General features: G+C 44.5%; 1 protein-coding gene across 1 annotated transcript in view; it reads right to left on the bottom strand.

Annotated features, from left to right (window-relative positions):
* Window positions 1–19,223, bottom strand: part of LOC131294135 (SCY1-like protein 2) — a 60,980-nt gene that overhangs the window by 27,384 nt on the left and 14,373 nt on the right. Inside the window, exons 2-8 of the mRNA XM_058322179.1 lie at window positions 14,972–15,097; window positions 14,642–14,740; window positions 6,864–6,998; window positions 4,815–5,031; window positions 4,596–4,741; window positions 2,347–2,477; window positions 1,927–2,041 (exon numbers count right to left, since the gene is read on the bottom strand). Coding sequence (XP_058178162.1) covers window positions 1,927–2,041; window positions 2,347–2,477; window positions 4,596–4,741; window positions 4,815–5,031; window positions 6,864–6,998; window positions 14,642–14,740; window positions 14,972–15,097 — 969 coding nt within the window. The remainder of the gene's footprint in view (window positions 1–1,926; window positions 2,042–2,346; window positions 2,478–4,595; window positions 4,742–4,814; window positions 5,032–6,863; window positions 6,999–14,641; window positions 14,741–14,971; window positions 15,098–19,223) is intronic.

The following is a 19,223-nucleotide window of genomic DNA, read 5'->3' as shown; positions in this document are numbered from 1 at the left end:
TGAAGCATGTTTGAGGAATTATTATCGTTGTCTATATTTTAAGCATGCACACGTTTTATACGAAAAGATTGAGTATCAATGTGTTTTGCTTCCATGATCAACATATTTGTGCTAGGAATCTAAAAGCAAAGAGCTTCTGTTTACTAAATCGGTAAATTTTTCTTGATTATATTTAAAAACTCTCACATTTTACTACCTCTACATCATTGTTTTATAAAGCCTTTCAAAATAAAAAAGATTCGATTGAATGAATCGTTAACCATGGTTTAGTACTGCTTTGAGGTATTTTTATTTTAACGCTTTTCTCATCTCTCCACTTAACAAAAGGCTGGCAGAAGGGAAAACAATAAAAAATAACCTTCCAGCCAGGTAAGTCCGAACACCAGGGCTATGAAGTGTTAGGCATTAAATTTACGACCAACCGCGGCCCGCGAATGGCAAATTAAACGGCAACAAAAAGGCCTATCGAAAGCAAAGTGATTTACAGGGTACCAGCAAGATAAACTGATTACTGGCGGTACGCTTCGGCACGTGGAAATCCTTTGAAACGGGCCAGATATAGACGACGGGTAAAGTGGGCTTGAAAACGGGAAGTTTCGAAGGAGGAGAACGAAATATTGTTACATTCGATCATGACGTCGACAGCGAAAAGACGCCTGATGGAATCTAATTTACACTTTTATATCGTTAATGCTGAAGGGAATTTGGGGATCGGGAATTTCGGGGATCGGGTTTTTGGGAACGATTTTTCTCCGACAGCAGAGTGACAGGAGTTGAATGAAATGTGCAACAGGTTATTGTCGGAAAGACGTGAACAAGATTGCACCGGGCAATTGGTTTTCCTATGGAATACTGGTTTGCTCTTCCAATAAGAAAACAGCTCAAGCCACTCGGAGCGCTCTGATTGCATCGATTGAGTTTGATTGATTTCCGAACAGGTTCGAAATCGGTCCACTAGTCAAGTCGATTTACCGGGCTGATGGGTAAAGTAAGTTATTCCGGTTAGGCAAAAGGTTAGGTTTTGCAGCTCGAGTCGTCCGTATGATGTTTATTGAAAAGCAACGATAAAGATGGTAAGATATCGTATCAATCGGCAGTGAATTGGGTAACTGATCAATGGAAGTTTTGCTACCGATCTGTTGAACCTTTATTAAGCACGAACGCAAACGAACGGTAGCCTGTGGCATGTTTACGTTAGTAATTCAGCAATGTAGGGCAGAATGCAAACATCCTTTTGTAGATCAAATAAAGCTTGGATATCTATTGATGTGATGCTGATCAGTAAAGCGATAATGTTACGTTCAAATCAAAATCAAAACATCGAGAGTAAACCCTGACGTTGAATTGAACAAATTTCATTACTGAAAAATCAATACAAATCAAATCAATACACCATCATAATCAAATAATAGTGTTCTTTTTCAGAGCTCTTCATTTTCTACCTCGAAATAACGGGCCGCAGGAAAAGTGTTGTAAATATGCGAATGAAGTGCGTCAATGTTTTAAGTATCAAATAGTTATCGCAATTGACGTCCACAGTGTGCCCTACGACGAATGAATTAAGAACAATTATGGAAAATACCAGATAGCCTTCTGCCATTTCTGTGCATTTGTGTTCAACAATTCCCGCGTAATAAATTTTCCCTCTACTGAGTTAATCTTCCGGCTAGCTTGTGTACGGAATTAAGGAGGAAAATTATTACAAATTTGTGCACCGTAGCGCGAACGGTTAATTCTTTCACAAGCCTTTCTCCACCAAGAGTCAAAGCCCTATCCACCTCGCCTTGAAGGTTAACCTGTGCCATAAGTGATCGGAATGAATTTAACCTCCCTTTTTCCTGCTTTAGCCCTCTGGAGCTACACGACCGGATACGCTGCAAAACGGAGGCGAAAGTCGTCGAATGAAGACAAATTATGTTTGCTTACCCGCGGTATAAACGGCAGAACCTCTCTGAGCGTGCTACGGTAGTAGTGCGTTTTCTGCGTCGGATCCTTCATGTTGATGACATCGAGGAACTGTAGCGCCTGGACGGCAGGATCGCTGTGGGCGGAAATATAAGAACACGGACCGGTTTTCTGAGTGGCACAGTAGCTGGTAAGAAACAGGCAAGCATGAAACAGCTCGCTTTCCGTGAAGAAATAAAATACGAAATGATTCGAAACGGAACGAATGAAATTAGCCACCGAAGGAGACATGAACAACACGGCGAATCCAATTACGGCGCGTTGCGTTCCAGGCAGAACGATTGGGAAGCGAAGAAAAAAAATCCACCCCCAGACAGGGCGCTTGATGGAAGGACACTCTCCAGCAGCACAAAGCAAGCGGGGCAATGGCGTCGGGCTTACCTGAAGTACTTGATGAGCGTCAGCAGTTGGGCCGTGGGGCGAGCGCCAGGTGATTTCTTCAGCAGCCTCGTGGTCGCCTCCTGCAGCGGGATCGGTATCCTCGGCAGGATGTTGTGCACCGCCTCGTCCAGCTGATGATTTATAGAAAATTAGTTCGTGTGCTGTTTGCCGCTTTTAAACTAATCACCCACTGTGCGGCGCTACATGCTCCGGCAACCATTTTCCTACTCGCAAGGACCAAGTTTTACACCGAGGGTGGGTGGGTTTGCCCAAACCCATACGGGATGGTAGGTTCTCCCGCCGGCAGACGCAGACCTTACGGCGGCAGCATAAATGCCCGGGAATTGTGTACATTGATTGCGTGTGAATGGAAGGTGTACGCGAACCGGGGGTCTCGGGCCGACAACGTGGGACTGTTGTGGTATCAATGGACTGCTAATAATAGGCATGCGTTCCCCTACGTTCAACTCGCATCGCTAAAGGTTTTCGCAATGATTGGACGCTATTTTTAGATACATACAATCTCGAAAACATGTGCCGTGGGTTCCCCGATGGCTCGGCAATGTGTGGATGTGTTTGGGGGTGGAGTGTATTTTAGAATCTAATCAACAGGCTTTTGCCAGTGCATAATCATAATGTCAGCCACCCTCAACACACTCACACACGGGAAGGTGAAGCCAAATAGCGTCGGGGGAGATGCAATGGGTGCGTAGGAGCGACCTTTATTTGTAGAAGCTTTTTCCAAAACAAGCTTCGGAAGCGGGTCTCGTAAACAAGGGTGACCGGGTAGCGGGTGAGTTGAAAACTCCTGGGTGTTTGCGTAGCTCGAAAGGAAAATGTCCTTCGGGCTGAATGCGGCGGTGAGAGTTTCCATTTGATTTAATTATTGTTGTGAATATAATAATAGCTAACTTACTTAACATGTACACATCCAAAGCATAACATGAACAAGGATGGTATAGGGAACCATGGAGAGGAAAGTATATGCACACAAATTTGGAAGAAAAATGAACTTTTCCTCAAGGTATCTGTGTGAGGGACTGAAAAGATATTTTTAAATACAGACTGCTGAAGATTTTTCATTGAGCTACCGAAAGCTGGTAAAAGAAAGTTTACAAATTATATTCATATGCAACACGTCTGTTAAACCTTCGTAAGCTCGTGGTGAAAAGTTGCTACACGTGTATCATAATTAAATACTCCCTAGAATTCCATTTTAAATGAAAATATGTTTTCCTAAAGTTAATAAGGTTAAGTTGAATAAGAATTTATATTTATAACACTCGTGTTGTCCTCCAAAGACACCTCTTCGTCTTAGCGTTGACTTTGGGTGCGGTATCGGCAGCACGCACAAACGCGCTCGGTCCCATGCGTCATCCTCTTTCTGGCAGGCGTACAACCTCTGCCAACCAATCGTTCGGGAAGCCCGGCGAAGGCATACCGAGTATCATTGTCGGAAAAATCCTTTTATCCGTCCCAGTGTGCCCAATTGTGCGTTGCCGCGGTGTAGTGCTGGTGGCGCACCGATACTACGTCCAAAGGCGGCCAAACAAAAGCCCACCCCGTGTAACCCGAGCCGCACATCCACGGCCTGGCGCTGACAACAAAGGGAAACGCTTAAACGACGTGCGGAATTTATGATTACACCGAGCGCTCTTTTATCTTCTCGCTCGGTGCGCGCCACACGAATTGATTATGTGTGGCGCCGTGGTTCGGAAGTACCTTTCGACGGTTTTGCTTTAGCGGCTTCGAGGTGCTTCCGCGGCCAATGCGGTTGAGTGTCCTCGCCGGCGGAAGATGTTCGTCTTACGTTTCGGGGTCGGGACCTCGGTGTAGATCAAAGCTCTAAACTGGATACCATTCAGGTGCCGGAGCGAAATTGGAAAAATCCGGCCCGCGGACCGAGGCTGCTTGCCGTGCTAGACACGCATAGTGGAATATCCACGGAAGCTTTACTAGACACAGCTTATTTGTTTGGGGTTGGACGCACGAAAAATTGTAGCAACGGGATGAATATTCATCAGGTCGTCGGAGTCGGAGCAAAAATTTCTCTTTCTCATCAGCGACGAAAAACGGGTAGAATTTCCTCACAAAAGGCAACCCCGAAGCTTGTGGCGTACGGACGAATCTACGGATTCGGGGTTTTCGATGGAAGAACCACAAGGAACTATTTATTCCGCATCCACCGGACTGCCGGATACCGTTTCGTTTCCGGTACGACTTCCGACCGGAAGCGATAAGATACCTACCAATTCCATCTGCTTCAGGTAGGTCGAGGGAGAGTTCCCGGACTGTATCAGCGACCGGCCGTGGTTGAAGATGGCACAGATGACCATACCGAGCGAGAACATATCGCTCAGTATGCTGCAGCTGCTGTTGATCTGAATTTCAGGCGCTGTGTATGATAAGTTTACGGTCAGTTAGGCCTTGCTCTAGAATTGAGGTTCCCCAGCTCGGCAAAGGCTTACCCATGTAGTCCAGATTTGGCTGAACGAGCTTGGACGCTCTGGTCGACCACGGTTGGCACGGAACGGGATCGGTTGCGTCGGTTTCGTTGGTACGCTCGGTAAACTCGAACCCGGCCAGCTTCCAGGTGCCCTTTTTAGTGATCAGGATCGACGAGGGGCAGACGTTTTTGTGTATCACTTGGCCGGAGTAGTGCAGAAAGGAGAGTGCCTCCGTAATCTGTTCCGGAAAAGCAAACATCAACAGATGATAAATGGTAGTGTTTTTATTAAGCAGGTGGTTGGTTTTACTGATGGTATGGATAAAATGTTATGTTTCTTGGGTTTATCTACATCCGAAGGCGAATCGATTAATAGGATTAGAAGCGAGCTAAACCGTAAAATAAACACCCCTCCTAGATTAACTTGTTCCTTTTCTGCGCTCATCGACTATTCTACCAGGAATATCTACAAAGCACTAAAACTGCGTAACATTCCATTAAATTAGAGGCTTGAATAAAATCTCAGAAATCTCATAAATAATAATCGTTCACGGAAAAAGTAGTGTTGTGAACACGAAAATGAGTTTACTGTTTTATAGGAATGCTTTATTCCCTACAAAGTGGAAAACATAACAAAAGTTCGTAAAGTCTATGCCATGCACTACTGGATTCTCAATTAATACAGAGAATTGACAACTGTTTCTAGGAAACAAACACGAAATAGATAGGATTCGCTCGAAATAAAATTCACAAATTAACCAACCTGATACTAAATGGAAAAAACCAGATGGATACGTCTGAGTTTTCAGTAGAGTTTTGTGAAATTTCACAAAATTTTCCAAGAATAGAGAATATGATATAAGCAAACAGGAAACCAAAATAAGGGGAATGCTATCCTTTCGAACAGGATACCTGACACCTTCGGAACTATCGAAGGTAAATCAATTCTAACGTTCGACACAATGATACGGGTGGGAATCTTGTTTTTCCCGAAACCGGTTTTGTTGGAAAAACGTGACTTTGTTCACTGCACGCTGCTGGAAATCATTACTTCGTTCGAAGAAAAACCGGATCCCAAACAGTTCGCTTGCAGGCTAGCGATAACGAGGCAGAAAAGCGGTTGGCAATGGAACGATTCCTCACGTTTTTTTTTGTTGTTTTTCCTCCACTTTTCAAATCGCTATGGTTGCGTAGTGGCAAGCGTGGGAAACCGGGATCTCCCCCTTTGCCACGCATTCTTCCGCACGTTTGGCCCGCGTGTTCCGATCGATTGACACCACTTTGCCATTGCCATCGATCAGCAGGTTTTTCGTTCCGGACCGTTTCCCTGGTTTCCGTGTGTGGGTTCGCGAGAAGGGTGGAAAGTTTCCAGAGATTTGACGAATAGTCACGTTTTCCTTGCACTGTTGACCAACTGACAAAGGGCTGTCAATTATCGATACAATGGACGTTGTCCTTACTTTTCTTTTTCTTCTTTCGGGTGCGTTATGAGAAGCGATTTAATTCTGTTTTGTCAGCAGTCTTATCGAAACTTCAAACTAAATGTTACTTCGTTTTGCTGACGTACTAAACGGGTATGCTCGATTAAGCGGGGGAAAGATGGAATTTAAGCTGCTAGCAGACGTGTACGCAAGCAAAGTATTAGGTTCGGTTTAATTATGGTTGTTGCCTCTGAGCACGTCCAAACGGATCGTTGTTTCAGAACGGAATTGAGGGGGAATTAGATCCGATGGCCACACTACCTTGACATACTTCATCGTCACAGCTGACCGAAACGAAATGATACGATTAGGGATTTTCGTCGTACAAACAGAACCTTCGGCGGAGGATAGCACACGACCGAACGATTTGCCCCACGTCCCTCAGGGAGACCTTTTTCACAAAGCCTCCGGTTCGCCCTGTGCTGTGTCCGCTAGCGTTTCTGTTTCGGTAAAACCATCCCGGTCACAAATTGTAGTCCCCTGCTAATGGGGTATTAGATGTCGGTCGGATCCCGGAACAGTTGTAGTAAAAAAAGAGAAAAAAGTGGAGTACCTAGAATATAAGAAAAAAGGACACACAGCCAACATACCTGTAGGATTCCGTACTTCAGCTCGATATCCAGAAACGAATACTCCTTGGCATGGGCAGGCCGGGGCACGCCGGTCGGACAATGCTGGCCGGAAGCTCCCGTACTCGGTGGTCCGGCAATTGTGCCACCCGCTTCCTGCTCCGAAGAGAGAGAGAGAGAGAGAGAGAGAGAGGAAAAGAGAATACCGGAAGCTCGTTGTAATTCTTCTTGCGAAAGATATCGCTGCTAATGTACGGTTTGGTGAAATTGGAAAATCGCTCCTGAAATGAGATTTTTCCTTCCGCTTTTACTCTGAAATGGACCAGGGTCGTTCGTTCGAACTGATCCCCGCTGAGACCGTTCGCTTGGGAAAACATTGTTAGGCGCACGGAGCAGTTGTGCTCAATCGAATCGTTAACGGTAGCGTATCATATTGTGAGTGTATAAACGGAAAAATAGTTAGAAAAGGTTCTGTAGGAAAAAATACAATTGCCACAGGAGAAATAGAGCGATTCCATAGAAAATCGAAGCAAACGAAGGAAAACCACAAATTCCAACTGAATGCAATGCTTTCCCCATGCATCCAGTGTGCATTGGAATTGCATACCTTCAGGCGCACCACGAGGTTGGAATTTCACCACCAATTGATTATTTTTTAAACCACCTGCTGATAACCGGGATCGATTGAAGTTGGATAAATATGAAATTCAATACGTTCTGATTGGAAAAATCGTTAGTCAGTTGGTACAGTTTGGTTAGCCATTTGTTTGAGGTTCCGCGAATTTTTTTTATTCAACCAGCTCGGCACGTGGCCGCCCTCTAGCAGGCTCGTGGCCGGCGTTGCGTTGGTGGTGTAGTGTCCGACGATTGTTGATGGGTTTATGGTTGGGCTCGTAGCCTTCCCCTCTTTCACTAGCCGTTCTTTTTCGCTCATGGAAGCCATCCAAAGTAAACTCCGGTTTTACAATGTTTACTCTGAGGTACATCCAATCCAAGCCACTCCCTTAAGGAGGGGAGGGTGAGGGGGGAGACACAATCGGCCCCGAACACAATGGTGAATCCAGGGTGATGACGGTCGTTTAGGAGCTTCGATAATGATCACGACATTGCCGGTAATGGCGATGGAGTGATTCATGCTCGATCTATCGTCCATAACATAAATCCACCCATAATGGTTCACGGAAACACACGGCTGGCGGGCCAAGACGAGCTGGGAAGGGAGAGGTTCGAAATAGCATACAATTTGTCAAATACTACCCCGTACCATCTATCCCGGTTATGTTTGTGTGTGTGTGTGTGTGAAGGGCCGATTGTTCCCAGTGGCTTATGTTTGTGGTTTGAAGGGCAACCCGTCCCTAAGGGCTTCGAAAGGCGAGAGAGGGAGCTTTTTTGTTGGTACACCAACATAACAGATCTTTATCGACGGACGATACTGACGATAATTGATACCATAAAACCTCCATCCCTCCCCCCCATCCTCCTAAAGCTCCCCTCTCCGGCGGTAAGGTGATGCGGTTGTGGCACGGAAGAAAATCGGAGCACATTCACTCGACCGGTCGGTGTTTGGTGGTTGGGTTTTGTGGTCAAAATGTTGCCATCGAGTGCGATTGGGACATCTTCGATTGTATTTCTTGCCGGTTTCCGAACAAGAACCGCAGCATAAATGGGAGCAAAAAATATGCCTCATATTGGATTTTGCGGTTGCACAGAACCGTTTGACAGTTTGTAGAGATTATTAATTGGAATGGCGGTAAGGCTCAAGTTTTTTTCTCTCTAGAGTGGAATGGAGCAATTTGCCAGTAAAATTGTTTGCTTGACCAAATTTGTCTTGCGGGCGGTCAACAATGTTGTTGAACAGCGCTGCGATGTGGTTTCAATTAATGGTTGCCAACTCGATTTTCGCAGCTATTAACGGAATTGTTTTTAAGTACATGATTGATACATCATTTGATATTTGATATATAGTATAAAATATGAATAGATAATTCTATATTCATCATTATTATCACCTAAAACCTTTCCAGCAGTAAAGTATCAAAGTTGCTGGAAACGGTGTTGGACGAAGGAAAACCCGTTTCTGCGATAGCGCTGGCGAGGATATTACTATTTATAAAAGAGCAAAAAGCCGCGCCTTTAGAAACTTTTTGCTAGTAAAAGTTGTGAAATCAAGACGATGACTTCGGCGTTTAACGTTTGCATTAAAACAAATAGACACATTTCAATGACTTTTCATGCAAAAACGGAAAACGCTAGGAGCTTTCTGTTAAAAGCAAAATGAAGAGTAGGATTTCTTAAAAATTTAGAACAAGTTGGATAACTATATCATTTAAATTAAATCTGCTGAAAGTCGCTGTTCTTCTAGAAAAGACTTCCGGCGTACGGAGAAGTGTATAAAGTACAGTGCCTTCAGAAATTCAGCAACTTTATCATAAAAAGTACGATTCAGTGGTATGGACATATCTGGCTTACATCATGCGCAAAGAGAATCGGAGGAGTTGAACGGGTCAAATATAATTGATATACCTCACACTGCTAACCTTCCTTATGCCTCTCAACCACAACCAATCAAAAAAACATTTATGGTTGATTTTCTGATCACCGAATGAAAATTTATCTATTTTTTAAGGAGGATTTTGTACAACGTTTCAAAGTATCAACTAAGAATAGGTACACAAGACACAGACAACAGACGTTGACTATCGCCTAATTGCAAAAAGGGAAACAAAATTTCCACAACACAACATACAACAGTTATTGTTACCCTCTCGAGTGCCTATTGTAGTTTGCTATTTTACTTTCATTCATTTTACAATTTCTCATTTCTAATGAATCCGCTAGACAAATAGCTCGTTATGCTTCCAGTTCTATAGGATCACACGCGTACAAGATCAATTCACCAGTTTGACATATTAAACCTATTCAAAGCTTTTAATGCCATCATTGTGCATACAAACTTTTCCTGTCCGGAGTACGCCACGTCTCCAACCACCGCAAAGAGGAAGCTTTTCAAATAGTGCCACATTACCATACGATAACAGTCGGGGAGAAAATACGAACCGTGGTGGAAGCTCACGGGTAGAAAAACGATATGAAGCATAACGGAATGAAGGGTTTGTGGAGTTAAAAATTCATTACCACTTGCACCTTGCTGCAGTGTTGCAGTGGGTTTGTACGTGCGCACCCTTTCCACAGGTATTTTCATTGTTCGTCTGCGTCAACGTGCTTAACCGTAGATCTTGACGCCTCTCGAATGGCCCCAAGGCGTTCATGCGAGCGGTATGCACTTACGCTTCAAACGTCGTGGCGTTGCCAACAGGTACATGTACTACAATACCGTATACACATTCCCACACCACCACAAAACTACAATTCCACGATGAAGCCGATGGGAAGCATCGACAGCCCGTCGCCTTGGCTTGAAGGCGTATCTAATGCCTTAAATAATCCTTTACCCTATGTCATCCATGTCGTTCGTTGCTTCCCATCCTCACGGGTTTCCTTCGTGGCATGTCGGCAATTTTTCCTCCCAACTGAACAAACACGCTACAGGTGTGCGCTGGCACAAGCCCAACACAAAGTGGAATGTGCGCGCCTTTTCGCTAGCATCGTTCGGTGCATCGCGTGCACGCCACGATGAACGCGTGCAACCAACAGGGCACTTCCACTTCCTCTGGGAGTGCCCCCCCGCGCCTCGCCGTTGCGGTTCGAGGGCTCGATTACCCATGACCGTGGTGAGCTTTCGAGCAGCGCCGAGCAGAAAGTATCACTTTCGCTAGTGCCAAGTGGCGCAATGGAAGGGATAATAAGTACGGCTGCGAGTTACCGAGTTCGCTGGCCAGGATACAGAGCTTGTAGCGCCTGTACTCATGGTGGTTGGTTTGTCAAACCTGCCTCCCTGTGGCATGTTGGCAGGACAGAATTGGCTGAGTGGGGGGAAAGGTATTTTCCATTACCTTTCGCCGGGGGTATTGCAGACATTGTGGCAGACATACTTGGGGCTGGGAGTTTCTTTCGTGGTTTGTCTTTCTTCCCATAGAGCTTTAACTACCATGGAAAGTTTGCATCTGCGGTGAGGAGGAGGAGGAGGAGGAGGAAGAGGGTAAAAAGTCTCATAAAAATCAACATCGTAAGCTGCAACAGACAATGGGTTGAATGGAGGGAACTCCTGGTGAGGTACGCTTTTAACATTACCAGTGATGTGTCAGTCGTACCTGAGAAGGGAAAGTATACCTGCCATCTGGTCACTATAGCCACTGCAGGACCTTAGAGGTAAGTGTGTTGAATACTAGTTTCGGCGTAGCGTACTTTCGAGCCATTAAAGATGCAAAGACGGTTGAGACTCTAGATTGTTTGTTGGGAAGTTTGGCTGTACAACACGATGCTTGGTTACACGATGTCCGTGGTGAGTATTTTAGGAACTTCACTACTCTTAAAGCGTCTAAGAAATACCCATTTGGACTAGAGTGCCTCCAACCGTAGTAAGAATTTTCCACCCGTCGGATAAATTCGGGGAACGCTCCAGAATTAGAATTCAGATGAATAGGTATCCGAAACCCTCCCCAGCATCGAAGAATGCAGCACAATAATGAACTTAATCTTGCGGAAACAGGGAAAGCAATCAAGAAACGACTGTGCTATTAATTAGGAAGATCTGACCATGCATCAGCGAACGCCGGATCGGATCGATTTCTATTTCCGAACGGTTTCCCACCACCACCGATGCCCAACATCCTTCCGTTTTGTGCTTCAAGCGCTCTGCCAGAAATAGAGCTTTACGGCACGGTAGAGCACACAGTAAAGGTGTGGTACTGATTTCCGTCCGGCCCGTGGAGTTGGTGTCGATTTCGCCTGCTGCCTACAGATGTACCTCGATGAAGTGTACTAGCCATTTGGCGCGGCTCTTTATTGTGGCCTGCCCGAGGCGCTTCGGACGAACGCTGCCGTGTAGCCTACGCACGCACGCACCGGAAGGGCATCGAAATTAATGAGCCTACTACATGCATGCACTTGGGGAATAGCTGTGTCGTCGCCGGAATGGGAGGGGATTACTGGTGGCCTCATCTCCTTCCGTCCCTGTTTTGGGGTCCAACGTTCGTGGCACGTGTAGTGTGCGTTAAAGCGGGGTGGGCCACATCGTGTATCGTATCGTTCGATTAAAGTGTTCGTACTCGCTTGGCCATTTTGCAAATGGAATGTTGCAGGACGGGAGTGGCCATTGCGATAACGGCGATGTAGTATTGCGACTTCAAAGGAGAACATTCCTGCCCTACATTTCTGCTATTACATGGACATTTGAACTCATTATTTCGCTCGCTTTTTTTTGTCCAAGATTTTGCAAGTAATTGCTAAAATCGTATCCACGCAATAAACCTACAACGTCCTCAGCCGTAAGTTTATAGTTTTATCCATTGAAACTCCCTACCCGTGCCCGACTATGTAAGCTTAAATTATAAAAATAAAACAGCTTGCATCCAGCCTGGTGATTTGCATTTAAATTATGTTCACTCCGTGGTACAAAACTAGAAGAGAGTACGACGACAAGAAATATAATCAAACACACGCGCAACATCCTGCAAGCCCGCCGTGTGCTTACGTGTTCTTTGGCTCAATTTTCTGCAAGAATTAGACTGCAATTAGTTGGCGGCAGGACGCGAATGTGGCCTCGGAGGGGAATAATTTAGCACTGCAAATAATAACAGCATTTGTGCATAACCTGTTGACGGGTTGTGCACTTAAAGACCATGTCTAACGATACAAGGTGCACCGACCTGCCGCTGCTTAGCCGCCGGTTCCGGTCCCTTCCCCTTGGCGAAGGAAATGAAATGTTGTAAAAAGGCGGCGGCTCAGTGAAGCCAAACTGACGAAAGGGGCGAAAGTAGTAGTTTCCACTAATCTTCCTGCGACGGTCGATGCGGTTTTCCCGGAACCGGGTCGGATGTACCATCGCGCGGTGAAAGCAATATGTTTCCCGAACGGGTGAAGCGTTCCAGGCACGTCGCTAATGGCACTAGAGCAACATATGCTGAGTGGTTCTTTTGTACCTCATGGTGGAGGTTTGGGCTCGTTTCAGACGGATCAGTGTTGTAGAATGTATGAATGTGTTGTATAAATAATGCAAACATATGCGATTTGGGCAAAGAATCCTTGAAGAGCATGTTTCAAAATTCGCTGAAAAGAAGTTGAACTGCACTTAATAGAAAGCTTCTTTGATCTTTGATGCAATAAAGCATGTTGCACTTTTTGTTTTCAATTGGCAAATATTCGCTGTTTAAAATTTTGGACTAAAAATATATCATTCAAAGTCCAATTTGCAAGTTGTATGGGTTGCTCTCAGTTTTATTCATCTGCAGTCGTTTTTCGGTGGCCACAACAAATGCATCCGTGCGGACGGTAAACTTCACGGAAAACATACCCCACACCACATTAATGAATATTTGCTCGTCGGTGGAAAATGTTCCATATTTACATAGTCTCCCGTGGACGCAACACCATCGAGTGAATGTTTTCAACCCGGCTCACCCGTGCAGCTTTTTGAACTGATCGCTAATGAAGCAAAATTTGCTCAGAAAACTACAAATGAATAGCTTCGGGTTTCTCACGACACGACAAACAGGTTCCATCAACCAACGCGGCCGGCGAACCCAACTGCGGATCCATTCGTTCTTCCACCCCCGTGTCTGTGTTGTATGATCCGTAACGCGGCGTTGAAATGGTTGTTTGGAACGAAAGGATATGGCGAGTGGGAAGGATGCGGGGGAATGGTTTGCTGGCACGGGCAGATCGGAACATCCCATCCATCTAGCCGGCCTTCGCTCATTAGCTGCATTATACGAATGAATGGTCCTGAACGGAAACGAGCTAGAACGAGATAATCACCGTTTCATGAGCGTCGCGTGTCGACATTTTTGGGTGGAAAAGGGAGGGAGTGGGGGAATCGTTAATGGAGTGGAAAAGAAGAACAAGATGCAAAAGGGTACATGAAGAGGAAGCCGGCTCGAAAATGCCGGCAAAGGAGAGTTTGTCGCCATTGTTTGCACATTTCCACGGGAAACTAATGCGTAAGGAAGGATCCTTTTCACGCGAATGTTTGAGTTGCAAAATTTTCTTCAACGGAAAAGCTTCACCCATTTCCACCCACAACCGTTCAGAGCGGGGCGATGGAACTATTCATCGTAATGTAAGTTGACGCAAATAAATATGAATAATAGATCCCCGTCCTGGTCTATTTTCGATTCTCATCCTTGCGAAATGGTTAGTCAAGTTAAGCTGTAGCTCATTTGAAATTCAAGAGAAAGGGACTTTTCATCGGCCCGATAGACGGGCGAGCATTCCTCGGTTCTCACAGAAGTGCAGTGGCAAAATCAACAGCCGGTTTCATGGCCGGCGGATAATTGAGAAAAGTGTGATAACCTCGTCCACAACACACTGGGAATCCTATTTTCTCTGTTGTTTCTTGTTCTCGTCCAAGTTCCGCGGGTGGCAGTTTAACTATTATCATTTCCCTAGCAGCACGCTTTCAGCCCTTTGTTGCTCATAGCTTTCGGGATAAAAGAGGGAAAACTTTTTTCTCACTATTTTCTTTTCCCAGCACGATCGGTTACGTCTAAACCCTCCCCGGGTTGTTGGTGGTGTTTCGGTCAAATTCTTTTTGGTATATCTCTCGTTGAGAAGAACTCCCCTACTGGTTGGAGAGAAACCTCCACGGTGGAGTTAGCATAATACCAATCGCCTCCTTTCATTTGGGACTTTGGGCCTGTGGAAGAGAATGATAGGAGTGTAGGTAAAAGCCGGTAGCTCACCTGGTAAGCAAGGATGTTGGCCAAGCTGGCGATGACGGGTTCGGTGGCGAAGGACAGCGTTTCCGAGCTTTCCTCCACGGTGTGCATGATCTGAAGTATCTGAAGAATGGAAAACGGGGACGGGGATAGAAATATTATTGCATAAAGAAATATTAGCACTCGTTCCGGATGCACTCGTTGCTTTCCCAACTTCCTGTTTGCATTGGCCCCACCGGGACGGCCTTGCAAAAACGCTCTTTTGCTGCCCCGGTAAAAGTTTCCTTTGTTTTTGCACACACTGCACTGCAGCAAGTTTTTCTTCGTCGATTCAAAACACCACGGTACACTTACCTTCGGATGCCGAAACCGCTCTAGCTGCTTTACGGACGCACGCAAAATTTCCGTAACCGTTTCTTTCCGTTTCGGCTTGTGCAGCTTCTCGGCCGTACGCTTCTCGAACACGAATATGGAGCATTCCTGGTGGAGGAAAATGAGAGAGGGGTAGGAATAAGAAAACAGCGTTAAAGTTAATGGGCCACAAGGGTTAAGTTAAGGGAGGTGATCATTTACCGAGCGGAATAATTGATAGCAGCATGTAAATCACAAAAAGGCCACTGAAATAAGTTACTCGAAAGGATGTTTTCAATACCTCGGAGTAAGAGAGGTGTTTTTGGGGTATATGTTACATTTTAATTATTTTAGCAGTCTAAAAACTTCCACCTTCGGGGGGTTTATCTGGTTTGTTCACTGAATTTTGTGAGTTGCAAAAAATCATTTTGCAATATAGTTTAAAAATATAAAATTTCTGTAGGTAAATTTGTCGAAAATTGGAAGAATATAGTGTGAGTTTATGTAAAACTCAGTAAAACATATTTTATTTTAGTATTTTGATATAAAATACTTTCATATCAAATGAAAATGTCGTAACGAAAACGTACCTTCAAGAAATACGATTTAAGTTTAAAGATCCATTTTTCAAAAGAAATGAATTCTTATATTTTGATGTTGTTCCCTGTTATTTGTTCAGCTAAGGGAAATGATTTTCCGGACGATAGTAGGAGCCCAACTGAAGGTTTCTTTTTCAAAAGAGAAAATATTGACATGCCACAAAATGAAACATCACCAACCGGTAATCATCATCACGGTGCTCTATTCTAGTGTCGTCCATCATGTCACCTTTCGCGCACCAATAACGGTTAAAGGGTTTCTTTTCGTTCAATGGCAAGGAAATCTCTCCCACGAACGTCACGAACAACACGCTGCGATAACGTCTGCATCCGTGCACGGATGCAACTGCTGGAAAATGGGCATCCCGGGTGCAGTTGGGTGGCACATTTCGCTGGCAAACCTCCCGCATCGGCACTCCATCGTGATTCGGTTGCTTCGATAAAATTATTCACCTGAACGGTGTGCTGCACCTGGGACGCATTTTTCCAATTGCTAGTAGAACGAATGCAGTGCCGGGGTTTTATTTTCTCTTTTGAGAAACGCAACTGTTCCGGACGGACGAACCAGGTGTGCTCCAACCCCGCACGGAGGAATCGGTTTTGCAGGCCACCCGATTCGAAGCTGCCCTTGTGTTGCGGTTGACAAACCCGAACGCTGTTGTGCTCCGCCGACGATGCCAACTTTTTCTGCCAACGATGAACTTTCGCTGCCTTTCAGTGCCGGCACTCCAGCGTGAAAATGGCACACAAAGCAGCACCCGAACAGGCAGCGGTTTCGACCGGAATAATCAAATTCATTCCGTGGAAAATTGAATTTTATTTCTGTTTTATAGTGTCGGAATATTTGTTACTTCCCGAAGGAATGTCGGATCGGGCGGGATGATGGTTGTAGATAAAAACCATTACGTTTCCGACGCGAAGGGAAAGGCTGGGGGAAGCGGAAAAACGCAGGCTTGGCGAGCCGAAATGCTTGTTTTATTTTGTTCCCTTCCTCAATCGATTGGTCGAACGGAGAATTTGGAGCGTTTGTTTGAGACAGAGTGTGTGTGTGTACATTACTAGGAAAGTAAGTCAACCGGTTTCGTTGGTTTCTATACCAATCCGGGAGGATGTGTTTCGCTGAAAGGATCCGTTCTACCCTTATTTCTCGCCCGGGAATCCAGGGTGGAAAAAAGGAACGCCAAAACCCAGCTGGAGTGTTTAAACTAGGCACGGGAGGGGACTTTTATCGAAAAGCGGCACAACAAACAGGCGATTACTTTCCGGGTAGTTTCAGATGGGTGCTGAAATGCCTCCCGTCCACATAGCATCGATCGGCATTCTCTGGAATCTTTAAGAAGTTTTTCTTCCTGCCCCCTCCGTTAAAGTCCTTAAAAAAGTTCATTGTGTGTTTTACATTTCATTCGGTGGAAAACGAAACAAGAAAAAACGAAACTTTCCGCTCATCCCCGAGACGTCGGCACTTGTTTGCTAATGTTGTTTACTGTGGCGCGAGGGCAAACTCTAATCTGCTGGCGGATTAGCTTTGCGGCGTGCACAAACGCGCTCTCCGCATCTGTTTGTGTAAATAATGGTTCACGATCAAGGCGTTTCTTTCTGTCCTCCGCTTCGGGTGGAGATATCTTCTGGATATCCCGCCGATGGATGGCGCTTTAAATGACAACTGCAACCAGCTGAAAGGGAATGGAGCAACAAAAACCCCCGCTACTTGTTCCCGATTACGGGCAGGGATTTACGGTTACCCAGCAAGCAATTTACTGAAGTTGATGGCGTCGATAGGGAGAGATTATCGCCCGGATTTTGCCGTTCACTGTCCGGTCAAGTGGTTGTACACTGGAAGACGGTGAAAACGTGATTGTGGTGTTTGATTTGGCACAACAAATAATTTATGACCGTTCGATAAGGAAATCCACTGCCGATGATGGTTTTCCAATGTTTACCCGTGTTGGGTGGAAAATAAAGAAACCAAATTGATTCATCCACTTGTTGACGAGATCATTTAATTTATTCTTTTTTCTGGAATGATATTGTGTTTGAAAATGTGTAAATTCAGAATTATTTTATAATATTGAATTCTATAATATTCAGACTATGCGTGATATCGATTTTTCAAATCGAATCGCTTGATTGTTTTATTTAGTTTTTTTTAGTTATTTAGTTTATCCTTCACGACCACGGGAAATATGTTTCCCATCTACAAAATTTGTTATTGTTTGTTCAACTATAATCAAAACGATACTTTTGAAACGAAACATCAAAGAAAACATTATGTCGAAGACGGAACTAAGAACTATCAAAATTCATTGCTCCAAAACCAAACCATTCGTGCGTTCAACCAACAACAACAACTTAGTATTTGGAAAGTTTATTGAACTTGATGAATTTATAATTTTTTTATAGAAATGGTAAGGATCGTTGATTTAGAATTTTTAATATTTCATTTGTATTGGAAAGCAAATAAAAGATATTTCGATATCATAACTATACTCGTCATTTTTTTATTTTTATGGTCCATAGGGAAAAATATTTCCAATGAAATTATAAAAAAATCTACACAGACTGTTAGGTTTTTCTGGTGATATTCTCTTACTTTATGGATAAAATATTGTGTTGTATTGCCAATTTTAGCTGAATAGCTTATGGGCCTGAAAGGGCTAACTAGAAAAGCGTTTTTCTAGATAATTTTTGAGAAAGAAGGATTATGGTTGTGATTTGCAACATATTCAATGAGAATTTTTAATGTTTTATCATCAGCATTTGACGAGCCAAGAGTTTTTGAAAAATATAATTTCAAATTTCCTTTAAATATTGATTCACACCGTTCTATCGTCTGCATTTGAAGCAAATTTAGCCAATTCGAATATAATTCAGTATACCAAAGAAAAACATTGAGGGAGTGCTTAAAGCGTATTGACTGAGCATTCGTGAAGCTTTAATGTTGAGCCATAAACGTATTGTTACCATTACACCTGTATTAGTATTATTTTCCTCTTTGAGATCATAATTATGGTAGAGAAATGAAGATATTTAATCAACATCTTACGCTAATGATGCAAGCAACGATTAACTATTGATCGGTGCCGGAACCAATCTGCTCGCCCTCGTGGTCCATAGAAATTTATCGCTTCATCTTCACTTGCAATCTGTTGCTTGCGGGGAAAACTTTCCCCCTAGCAGCAATCACCAGCGATGACTAGCCGGTTTTGGGGTTTCCCCGTTGGAAAAGCGGCATGAAAAGCCCAAACCCCCCTCGAGCATAGGTTCGACCGAGTGCGACGGGCAACTTTTGCGAACGCGTGTAAATGCAAATCATCGAAAGCCGCGGTCTGGCGTGCAATGGAGGCCCTACCGAGGCGCAGAGGCGTATGATTTGGTTAGCCGTTTGCGTAAATCACCACGTTGCGGTTCATCGATTGTGCGCTTGGCACAACCTAGTCGGGCATAATCCTCCTAGCGATGCTAGAGAAGGGTACTGTTTTCACGCTGATTGGCTAGAGGTTTGATTCAATTATCGAGATTTCACGAACAAAAGGGTCGTGGAAAGGAATCAGTGAGGGGAAGGAGTGAATGTATTATGATCAAATTGTCATGTTGGATATTATAGACCAGTTGTTGGGCGTAGCAAAGATTTGAGTTGTTTGGTAAAACATTGAACG

This window comes from Anopheles ziemanni, chromosome 2 (assembly GCF_943734765.1).
Source record: "Anopheles ziemanni chromosome 2, idAnoZiCoDA_A2_x.2, whole genome shotgun sequence".
Taxonomy (NCBI): domain Eukaryota; kingdom Metazoa; phylum Arthropoda; class Insecta; order Diptera; family Culicidae; genus Anopheles; species Anopheles ziemanni.
The sequence above is the reverse complement of the archived record's forward strand: the minus strand, read 5'-3'. Positions and strand labels throughout refer to the sequence as shown.